The 11,576-nt window shown below is 44.9% G+C and overlaps 2 protein-coding genes across 19 annotated transcripts in view; both read left to right on the top strand.

The window, feature by feature from the left end:
- Positions 1–1,718, top strand: part of MRPS18B (mitochondrial ribosomal protein S18B) — an 8,760-nt gene extending 7,042 nt beyond the window's left edge. For 2 of the 3 annotated variants that reach the window (XM_006103926.3, XM_023745184.1), the window contains exons 6-7: positions 540–599; positions 1,146–1,718. In XM_006103926.3, the coding sequence (XP_006103988.1) occupies positions 540–599; positions 1,146–1,438 (353 nt within the window). In that variant the 3' untranslated portion in view covers positions 1,439–1,718. The remainder of the gene's footprint in view (positions 1–539; positions 600–1,145) is intronic. The other variant, XM_023745185.1, reaches the window with a different exon arrangement.
- Positions 1,719–1,986: 268 nt separating this feature from the next.
- The window catches only part of ATAT1 (alpha tubulin acetyltransferase 1), a 30,982-nt gene continuing 21,392 nt past the window's right edge, over positions 1,987–11,576 (top strand). For 6 of the 16 annotated variants that reach the window (XM_023745171.1, XM_023745173.1, XM_023745174.1 and 3 more), the window contains exons 1-6: positions 1,987–2,167; positions 2,585–2,645; positions 2,729–2,820; positions 2,929–2,989; positions 3,114–3,227; positions 3,411–3,512. In XM_023745171.1, coding sequence (XP_023600939.1) covers positions 2,061–2,167; positions 2,585–2,645; positions 2,729–2,820; positions 2,929–2,989; positions 3,114–3,227; positions 3,411–3,512 — 537 coding nt within the window. In that variant the 5' untranslated portion in view covers positions 1,987–2,060. The remainder of the gene's footprint in view (positions 2,168–2,584; positions 2,646–2,728; positions 2,821–2,928; positions 2,990–3,113; positions 3,228–3,410; positions 3,513–11,576) is intronic. The other 10 variants (XM_023745180.1, XM_023745181.1, XM_006103925.3 and 7 more) reach the window with 3 other exon arrangements.

Raw genomic sequence — 11,576 nt, 5'->3', positions numbered from 1 at the left:
TATATACAGAAACATTTTGCCAGGGCCTGCTAATATAAGATAAATTTGCAAAGAATAATCTGAACTTACCATTTTGTAGGTGGTAGCATGATTAGTGGAATTCTGTTTGTCAGGGAGTTTTAAAAAGTAGTTCGAAACTCCTGTCAAACTGTAAAAAACTGAAGAGACTCTTTGCTACTCTCTCAGATTGCCTTCCCTAGACCTGAAATCCTTTCTTCCTTTACTGAATTTTCTCTGTGGATTGACCTACCCAGTTAAGCACACTTGCCTTTTGAATTGTGTTCTTTTCCCTGTGTTGCAGCCTTTGCCATTAAATGGCTTCTCTGTAGTAGCTAGGCACTCCTGAGTGTTGATCCCAGCTCTCAGAGAGAGGAGGGTTTCTTCCCATTGGGCAGGTGGGGAATTAGGCCATGTAGGGTGTCAGGAGAATGGGTAGCCAGGTCTTCCAAAGCCAGCCCTCTCTCACCTCGTAGAAGTGGTATGTATTCTTTACTTACTGTGCCTGATAGGATGAGCAGAGTTACCTTTCTGTTCTGCAGGAGTCTGTATGAAGCAGCACAAGAAGTTGACGCAGGCCATCCAGAAAGCCAGGGAGCATGGTGAGTGTGAGGAGGGGTCCTGAGAAGTTTTGTTAGACACCAAGAAGGTGACTTCGGGCTAGAGAATAGACATAAATGTTCCCACCTATCTGAGAAGTTAGTACCCATCATGTTCTTCCAAATCTTTTTCATCACTGATGTCCCTTATTCCCTCTCCTGAGTCTGTTACCTTGTCCTTGTCCCCTTGTTCCTCCTCTTTCCTTTTTCTTCCCTCTTTTTTAGTCCCAATGCCATAAGATGGTCTTTGTATAAATTTCTGGCCCTGGCTCCATAATTCCTTTCTATAAGTTAGAAAAGGTGCCCCTCCATTATGGCAGATGCAGCGTCACAGCCCTGGCACAGGGCTGCACAGCTTGGTGGGGGAGAGCCCAGGCAGTGTGTTGGCTCCCACTGTGCCCCTGGCCACCTGGCCTTTGTGCAATGTACCCAGTGGCTGTGACTGCTTCCTTCTTCCTCTCTAGGTTGTTCTCCTTCCTGGCTCTTAATCTGAACGGTGCCACCTTGCTCCCTTCCCTCACTTTCTCTCTCTTTTTTTAAATCCCCTAGGTCTCCTTAGTTACCACATTCCCCAGGTTGAACCTCGGGACCTTGACTTCAGTAACTCGCATGGAGCTGTGAATGCTACTCCACCAGCTCCCACTCTGGTTTCAGGTGACCCCTGGTACCCTTGGTACAGCTGGAAACAGCCACCAGAGAGAGAGCTGTCCCGCCTTCGTCGACTGTATCAAGGCCATCTCCGGGAAGAGAGTGGCCCCCCGCCTGAGTCAATGCCCGAGGTGGCACTCACAACAGGAGCTGAAGCCTCCACTGAGCACGCGGGCTCCCAGAATCCTCTGTAGGAGCTGTGGACTGGGCAGGGTGCGAGGGGTGGGGAGATAATGCCTAGGAGTTACATGATGGGGTGCACCCTGAAGAGTTGGGTCTGTTTTATGGCCCACGGCAGGTCCAGGCTCAGTGAAAGGAAATGATGGTTGTTGAAGAGGATAAATATATCCGAGGCTGAGGGAGAGCAGCAGAGTGCATGTGGGAAACCCTAATCCCCCCGCAGTGCAACTAGATGGGCTCAACCTTATGTTGCTGCCAGCTTGGCTTTTCCACAATAAAGCTCTTCTGTCTGCCGATGAGTCTCTGCAAATGGGTGCTGCTGTGGGAGGGGACTGGTCAGGCGGAAGCCCGCCCAGCCTGGGACTCAGGACCAGAAGCCCCCTCGAATGGGCGCTGGTGCCCTTCTGCCCCGACCACGTTTGTGGGCCCCGTGCCTGAGGCAGTGCTCCACGGCGCACCCCACCCAGCTGTTCCCTGGGGCCGGGGGCGGGGCGGGCCGGGGCTGGTGAGGAGAGGAGGGCTCCGGGGCGGGGATTGCGGGCCCTCCCTGCAAAGGAAATAGACCCCAAGGGGCGGGGCGTCGGGGCGGGACGGAAGTGACGCTACGCGGGCGGGGTTGGCCCTGCACAATGGGCCATGGAGTTCCCGTTTGATGTGGACGCGCTGCTCCCAGAGCGGATCACGGTGCTGGACCAGCACCTGCGGCCCCCGGCCCGCCGACCCGGAACCACAACGCCAGCCCGGTGACATCTCAAACCCACCCCGAGGCCCTGCTCTCCCGGTTCCCCTAGAAACCTGGTCCCGGCACCACGCCCCCTTCTCACTGACGATGACCCTCCTTTTGATGTCCTGGCTCGACCTGTTGGTGCCCTTTCGCCCTACACTTAGAGGGATTGAGCTGCACTTGGATCTATGACATTCCACCCCTCGGCCAAAGGATGTGGTTGACCCGCCCTCCCTGCTTCCCCACAGCAACCTCAGGGGAGGAGGGGGTGTGGCAGAAGTGCAGGTTCCAGAGGGTGGGATGGGAAAGTCAGACTGGAAGGCAGCAAGGTCAAGTCCTGCTCTTCAGTGCTGAGCCTGGGTGGGAGCTGTGGCCAGGGTCCTGGGAATGACTGTCAGAGCCCTCGGCAGTGACTCTCCCTCTGTCCTCTCTATAGTGTTGATGTGCAGCAGCAACTTATGACCATCGTAGATGAACTGGGCAAGGCTTCTGCCAAGGTACTGGACGCCCGGGGACAGTAGATAAGGGAGGCCTGGTCCTTTGGAAGGGACTTGCAAAATGCCTGTCGTCTCCCTGGCAGGCCCAGCATCTTCCTGCACCCATCACCAGTGCATCGAGGATGCAGAGTAACCGCCATGTTATGTATGTGCTCAAAGACAGCTCCGCTCGACCGTGAGTGCCACACGCTTTCCATCGCGCACTCTTCCTCCCCAGCCCCTTTCATGTGGACTCTCTCAGAGAGCTGCTACTCGTTTGTTCATTATCCTCCCCATCCCATAGGGCTGGAAAAGGAGCTATTATTGGTTTCCTCAAAGTTGGCTACAAGAAACTTTTTGTACTGGTGAGTGCTATTGGAGGCTGAGAGTTCATATGCCTTGATTCCCCGAAAACAACAGTTCTGAAGTGTGGGAGGTGGCAGCAATGTCTTGGTCCTGAAAAGATACTTGTTGTTCTTTACCTCTTAGGATGATCGTGAGGCTCACAATGAGGTGGAACCACTTTGCATCCTGGACTTTTACATCCACGAGACACTTCAACGCCATGGCCACGGGCGAGAACTCTTCCAGTATATGTTGCAGGTATCACTTCTCTCCACCCGTCTGTCCGAAGGGAGAATAAAGGCCCCTTTGCTGGGAGCCCTACTGGAGCCTCTGCCTCCCCTCCCCAATGGCCCCATGTCCGATTCCCTTCCCAGGCTCCAGAGTTCTGTTGGCATGTTCTCCCCACACCTTCTCCTACCTTGAGTCTCCTGTTCCCTGCAGAAGGAGCGAGTTGAACCACACCAACTAGCCATTGACCGACCCTCACAGAAGCTGCTGAAGTTCCTAAATAAACACTACAACCTGGAGACCACAGTCCCACAGGTTAGAGGTTTCAGAGGGTAGATCCCCACTGAGCATTCACATTGAATTTATTATTTGGGGGCAAGGAATTTGCACCTTCCAAGCACATTCCCCATCATATAGGATTCATTTTATACAACTAAGTGTATATTGTTGTTTTTTTACCATGTCTCATTTTGCAGTTATTTTACTCTCATCTATTTTGATTCTTCATCATCGTGTCCCAAATATAGCCAACTCATTTTCACCTCCTTGTTTTTACAAAGGCCATTACTTACTAAATCAACATTTATTAAGGGCCGATAATAATATACATTTTCTGTCTTTGGGGAGCTTTGGTCTAAACTGAGGAAGGTGGTTGGTTTATAAGTAAATGCAATATAATGTTAGTAATACTATCCATTCACTTAACAAATATTTATTGAGCATCTGACACTAGGAATATTTTACTCAACAAAACAGGTAAAAGTTTCTGCCCTTGTGGAGCTCATATTTTATTTTATTATTTTTTCCATGTGATTTTATTTTATTTTTTCTTAAGAACAGGAATTTATTTCATACCATTGAGACTCCAAAAATCATTATTGGCTTTTACCTGAGAGGGTTTGTCTTTTTTTTTAGTTACACGTAATTTTTTTTTTTAATCTTTATTGTAGAAAGTATTATATATTCCCTCCCGCCCCCATTGACTTATAGCCCGCTCCCACCCAAGCCTTCACCACCCTATTGTCTGTGTCCTTGGGCTACGCATATATGCACACAAGTTCTTTGGTTGGTTATCTCCCACCCACCTACCCTCCCCTATCTTCCCACTGACATTCTGCACTCTGTTCTATGCTTCCATGTGTCTGGATCCACTCTGTTCATCATTTTATTTTGTTAGATTCCACATATGAGTGAGATCATGTGATACTTGTCTTTCTCTGACTGACTTATTTCACTTAGCATGATACTCTCCAGGCCCCTCCATGCTGTCTCCAAGGGTAAGAGATCCTTCTTTTTATTGCTGCAGAGCAACCCATGGTATAAATGTACCACAGCTATTTATCCACTCATATACTGATGGGCACATGGGCTGTTTCCAGATCTTAGCTATTATAAATCATGCCGCTAGGAGCATAGGGGTGTATACATTCTTTCTGATTGGTGCTTCAGGTTTCTTAGGATATATTCCTAGAAGTGGGATCACTGGGTCAAATGGCAGTTCCATATTTAATTTTTCCCCCCATATTTAATATTTTGAGGAAACTCCATACTGTTTTCCACAGTGGCTGCACCCGCCTGCATTCCCACCAGCAGTGCACTAGGGTTCCCTTTTCTCCACATCCTCGCCAGCACTTGTCATTTGTTGATTTGTTGATGATAGCCATTCTGACAGGTGTGAGGTGATAACTCAGTGTTGTTTTAATTTGCATCTCTCTGATGATCAGTGACTGTGAGCATTTTTTCAAGTCTTGGCCATCTGGTCCACTTTGGAGAAGTGTCTATTAGGTCCTTTGCCCATTATTTAATTGGATGGTTTGTCTTCTTTCTGTTAACTTGTATGAGTTCCTTATATGTTTCGGATATTAACCCTTTATCAGATGTATCATTGCCAAATATGTTCTCCCATGTAGTGGGCTCCCTTTTCATTTTGTTGATGGTTTCTTTTGCTGTGCAGAAGCCATTTATTTTGACGTAGTCCCATTTTTTAATTTTCTGTTTAGTTTCCTTTGCCCCAGGAGATGTATCCATAAACATATTGCTATGAGAGATGTCTGAGATTATGCTGCCTATGGTTTCTTTTACAATTTTTATGGTTTCACGACTTACATTTAAGCCTTTTATCCATTTTGTGTTTTTTTTTGTCTGTGTTGTAAGTTGATGGCCTAGTTTCATTTTTTTGCATGTATCTGTCCAATTTTCCCAACACCATTTATTGAAGAGACTGTCTTGACTCCATTGTATGTCCTTGCCTCCTTTGTCAAATATTAATTGAGCATAATGGCTTGGGTAGATTTCTGGGTTCTCTGTTCTGTTCCATTGATCAATATGCCTGTTCTTGTGCCAGTACCAGGCTGTTTTGATTACGGTGGCTTTGTAGTATAACTTGAAATCTGGTATTGTGATTCCTCCAACTTTGTTTTTCTTTTTCAAGATTGCTTCAGCTATTTGGGGTCTTTTTGGGTTCCATATAAATTGTTAGAGTATTTATTCCAGATCTGTGAAATATGCTGTTGGTATTTTAATGGGATGCATTGAATCTATAGATTGCCTGGGTAGTATGGACATTTTAATGATGTTGATTCTACCAATCCATGAACACGTATGTTCCTCCATTTGTTTATATCTTCCTCTGTCTCTTTTTTCAATGTCCTGTAGTTTTCTGAGTACAAGTCTTTTACCTTCTTGGTTAAATTTATTCCTAAATATCTTAAATTTTTTGTTACAATGGTAAATGGGATTGTTTGTTTAGTTTCTCTTTCTGAGAATTCACTATTGGTGTATAAAAAAGCCATCAACTTCTGGGTGTTGATTTTGTATCTTGCTACATTGCCAAATTCATTGATTAAATCTAGTAGTTTTTTGATGGAGTCTTTAGGGTTTTTTTTTATGTGCAGTATTATGTCAGCTGTAAATAATGAGAGTTTTAATTTCTCCTTTCCAATTTGGATACCTTTTATTTCTTCTTCTTTTCTGATTGCTGTGGCTAGGACTTCAGTATTATGTTGAATAAGAGTGGTGAAAGTGACATCCTTGTCTTATTCCTGTTCTTAGGGGAAATGGTTTTAGTTTTTGTCCATTGAGTATGATGTTGGCTGTAGGTTGTCATACATGGCCTTTATCATGTTGAGATATGCTCCCTCTATTCCCATGTTGCTAAGAGTTTTTATCAAAAATGGATGTTGGATTTTGTCAAATGCTTTTTCTTTTTTTTTATTGTGGCATGCATTTAATTAACTTATAAAATGTTAAAGAGAAATATGTCACATGAGTAACTTTTATAAAGTTTTATTATGGTACTAGAGGCCCGGGGCATGAAATCATGCATGGGGTGGAGGCCCTCATCTTGGCTTGCACCCTCTCCAATCTGGGACCCTTCAGACATCCCTCTTGCAATCCGGGACCACTGGCTCCTAACTGCTCACTTGCCTGCCTGCCTGATCGCCCCTAACTGCCCTCCCCTGCCGGCCTGATCGCCCCTAACTGCTTCTGCCTCGGCCCCCACCACCATGGCTTTGTCCAAAAAGAAGGCAGGCAGGACGACCGAAAGATGTCCAGTCGACCCAGTCTAATTAGCATATTATCCTTCTATTAGTATAGATAGCTTGTGAAAATAAAAATAAATTACAAAAGGAAAAAAATTACTAGTTTCTGGGAAAAATACCAAGTCGTAAAAAAGTAAAAATCTGTATCAAAGGCATAAATTTAAGTTCCAATAAATCCACCAATAACCTAGATCCTGTCCCCAGCTAGTTTTTGTTTGTTTTTAAATATTTGTATTGATTTTTAGAGAGAGAGGAAGGGAGATGGAGAAAGAGAAACATGATGCGAGGGCAGAACATCAATCAGCTGCCTCCTGCACGCGCCCTACTGGGGATAGAGCGGTAACCAAGGTAGATGCCCTTGACCAGAATCAAACCCAGGACCCTTCAGTCCACGGCCAATACTCTCTCCACTGAGCCAAGCCTGTTAGGGCTAACATCTACTTCTTAAGTCATTTAAAACACTGAGAAGGCAATATTAAATTTTCATTATAATTAAATATTTAGAATAAACCTCGATTAAATCAGTTTTCATTTAACAGTTAAATATTTAGGAACTAAGTAAGTTGTACTTCACTAGTTATGCAAACAATAGAAATATTTAAGAGTGTTGGTGGTTGGTAAAAGAATGTCAGTAGCCCAATAAATGTGAAAGATGAATGAACAGGAAATTAAACAGAGTATAATTAGTTGTGGATAATCTTTCCCCCACACAAAGTCTCCCTGGACATTAATGAGTTCATCCAGTGATTGGCAGATGGGCTATCCATCATCTGACACCCTGGCCAACAACCCTGAAATTGTTAACTTTCTGCCACACCAGCAAAGACCCTCAGGATACAAGTGCTCCCTCCTAGCTGAGAATCCACTCTGGGGAATAAGGTAAACAGACACGAAGGCAGCTGGGCCAGCCTGGACCAAGTCTCTCTAGCGGTGTCCATGCTGAGCATTGCAGCACTTGTAGAAGGTGATCATTGGCACATCTGCAGTGCGGGTCTGAAGCTGCGTAAAATATGCACAGGATGTTCACATTTGGGACATGGCTCGGCAGCAGAGAACACGTTCTCCCGGCAGCTGCTCCACCAAGCCTATCATCTACTTCTTTCACCTTTCGATACTTCCGATTTGTTACCTTGCGGGTGATGTTGTGCACGTAGGGGCAGCACTGTCCCTCTTCCACGATGAGCCCATTCTCCCAGCCCATACAGCTTGACAGCCCACTCTCAGGCTCCCACTGGTTCCTGCAGCTCCAGTGGCCACCTCTCCAATGCTTTTTCTGCGTCTGTTGATATGATCATGTGATTTTTGTCTTTCAATTTGTTTATGTGATGTATCACATTTATTGATTTGCAAATATTGTACCAGTCTTGCATCCCTGGGATAAATCCCACTTGGTCATGCTTTATGATCTTTTTCAAAATTGCTGGATCCGATTTGCTAATATTTTGTTGAGGATTTTAGGATCTACGTTCATCAGGGATAATGGCCTTTAATTCTCTTTCTTTGTAGTGTCTTTACCTGGTTTGGAATTAGGGTAATGCTGGCCTCATAAAAAGAGCTTGGAAGTGCCCCTTCCTCTTGGATGTTTTGGAATAGTTTGAGGAGTATAGATGTTAGTTCTTTTTTGAATGTTTGGTAAAACTCCCCTATGAAGCCATCCAGACCAAGGCTTTTGTTTGCTGGGAGCTTATTTATTTATTTATTTATTTATTTATTTATTTTTAAATTAAATCTTTATTGTTCAGATTATTACAGTTGTTCCTCTTTCCCCCCCCCCCCAGCTCCCCTCCACCCATTTCCCAGCCCACCCTCCGCCCTCCCCCCTCCCCCCACTGTCCTCATCCATAGGTGCACGATTTTTGTTCAGTCTTTTCCTGCATCCCCCACACGCCTTTCCCCCCCAAGAATAGTCAGTCCACTCCCTTTCTATGCCCCTGATTCTATTATAATCACCAGTTTATTCTGTTCATCAGATTATTTATTCACTTGATTTTTAGATTTACTTGTTGATAGATGTGTATTTGTTGTTCATAGTTTGTATCTTTACCATTTTCTTCTTCTTCCTCTTCTTAAAGGATACCTTTCAGCATTTCATATAATACTGGTTTGGTGGTGATGAACTCCTTTAGCTTTTCCTTATCTGTGAAGCTCTTTATCTGACCTTCACTTCTGAATGATAGCTTTGTTGGATAAAGTAATCTTGGTTGTAGGTTCTTGGTATTCATCACTTTGAATATTTCTTGCCACTCCCTTCTGGCCTGCATAGTTTCTGTTGAGAAATCAGCTGACAGTCGTATGGGTACTCCCTTGTAGGTAACTGACTGTTTTTCTCTTGCTGCTTTTAAGATTCTCTCTTTGTCTTTTGCTCTTGGCATTTTAATTATGATGTGTCTTGGTGTGGTCCTCTTTGGATTCCTTTTGTTTGGGGTTCTCTGCGCTTCCTGGACTTGTAAGTCTATTTCTTTCACCAGGTAGGGGAAGTTTTCTGTCATTATTTCTTCCAATAGGTTTTCAATATCTTGTTCTCTCTCTTCTTCTGGCACCCCTATAATTCGGATGTTGGTACGCTTGAAGCTGTCCCAGAGGCTCCTTACACTATCTTCGTATTTTTGGATTCTTTTTTCATTTTGCTTTTCCGGTTGGGTGTTTTTTGCTTCTTTGTATTTCAAATCTTTGACTTGATTCTTCCGATCCTCTAGTCTGCTGTTGGGAGTCTGTATAATATTCTTTCTTTCAGTCAGTGTATGCTTAATTTCTAGTTGGTCCTTTATCACAACATCAAGGGTCTCACTAGATTTCTTGTAGGTCTCATTAAGTTTATCGGCGGTTTCTAGAAAATTCTTGAAAAACCTTATAAGTGTGGTTTTGAACTCTATATCCAGTAGTTTGCTTTCCTCCATTTCTGTCATTTGTGTCCTGTTTCTTTGTCTCCACATTTTTTTATGCTTCGCTGTGTTGATAGAGTGGCTTTCTGTACTAGGTGTCCTATAGGGCCCAGTGGCTCAGTCTCCCCAATTACCTGAGGTAGACACTCTTGGTGCACCCCCTTGTGGGCTCTGTGCACAGTCTTGTTGTAGTTAAGCCTGATTGTTGTAGGTAACACTGGGAGGGATTGACTTCCAGGCCAATTGGCTGTGAGAATCAGCTGTGTCTGCAGTGGGAGAACTTCTGTGCTGGAGACACCCCTCCGGGGCAAGACTTGCTTCAGTGGGGCTTTGGTGCTCACTGAGTCTGCCCCCTGAGTGTGTCCTTTATGAATCCGAGGAGCTGCAATCTGGATGGTCCCACTCTGACCACCGGGCACACTGGCTCCTGGATCTCTAAGGAGGTGCTAATCTAGCCTCTGCCTGAGGCTATTCAGCAGGAGCCAGCTGTAAAGCAATGCAAGTTGCCCTGGGGCCTTGGGCCAGCTGCAGTTTGTTAGGTAATTATCAGATTGCAAAGGGCCAAGCCTTTCATATGCAAAAGCCTCTGTGGCTTGGGCAGGGCAGGGGTCCCAGGGGATCAACAGTGCAGAGAGAGCAGTTATGGCTGCTCTCAGTCCTGCCCTCAGATGCCCTGCTTCTCAGTGTCCCAGCAATCGCTGCAAGCACCCCCCGAGAGAAAGCTGCCCTCGAGTCCCGACTGATGCCAGACAGTCCAGTTTCTCCCGTATGAGTCTGGGTCCCCAGAGACTCGCCCGGAACTGGAGCTCAGAGCTTGAGACTCCCTCCCGATTGAAAAAGACAACCGTGTCCTCAGCCGCCAACCCTCTCCGCATGCGCCTTTGTACCTTTGTATTTTACTTCTGCACCGCACCTCCTCTGAGTTTCGGTATGCTTTTCTCTTTCCTTCTAGTTGTAGAATTTCCACTCAGCCAGCCTTCCTATGGTTCTGGATGATGTCCGTTTCGTCTTTTAGTTGTATTTTTGAAGTGGTTGTGCGAGGCAGCAATCTCTGGTGTTTACTTATGCCGCCATCTTAGTTCTTTTATTACTGTTTTTGTTTCTTTTTTTGTTTTTTAAATATTTTTTATTGATTTTTTACAGAGAGGAAGGGAGAGGGATAGAGAGTTAGAAACATCGATGAGAGAGAAACATCGATCAGCTGCCTCCTGCACAGCTCCTACTGGAGATGTGCCCACAAACAAGGTACATGCCCTTGACCGGAATCGAACCTGGGACCTTTCAGCCTGCAGGCCGACGCTCTATCCACTGAGCCAAACCGGTTACGGCATTTTATTACTGTTTTTATTTCATCAGCTATTATTGGCCTATTCAGGTTTTCTGATTCTTCCTGATTCAGTTTTGAGATATTGTATTTTTCTAGGAATTTGTTCATTTCATCCACATTATCTAGCTAGTTAGCATATAGTTGTTCATAGTATTTTCTTACAATCCTTTGTATTTCTGTGGTGTCAGTGGTTACTTCTCCACTTTTGTTTCTGATTTTCTTATTTGGGTCCTCTCTGTTTTTTTTGTGGTGTTTTTTTTTAAAATATATTTTTATTGATTTCAGAGAGGAAGGGAGAGGGAGAGAAAGATAGAAACACCAATGATGAGAGAGAACAACTGATCAGCTGTCTTCTGCATGCCCCCTACTGGGGAATCAAAGCCACAACCCAGGCATGTGCCCTTAACCAGAATAAAATCAGGGACCTTTCAGTCCGCAGTCTGACGCTCTATCTGCTGAGCCAAATCAGCTAGGGCTCTCTTTGTTTCTTTCTTTTTTTTTTTTTAAATATATTTTATTGATTTTTTACAGAGAGGAAGGGAGAGGGATAGAGAGTTAGAAACATCAATGAGAGAGACACATCGATCAGCTGCCTCCTGCACACCCCCTACTGGTACATGCAACCAAG

The sequence above is a fragment of the Myotis lucifugus genome, unplaced genomic scaffold (genome assembly GCF_000147115.1).
Source record: "Myotis lucifugus unplaced genomic scaffold, Myoluc2.0 scaffold_521, whole genome shotgun sequence".
NCBI lineage: Eukaryota > Metazoa > Chordata > Mammalia > Chiroptera > Vespertilionidae > Myotis > Myotis lucifugus.
The sequence above is the reverse complement of the archived record's forward strand: the minus strand, read 5'-3'. Positions and strand labels throughout refer to the sequence as shown.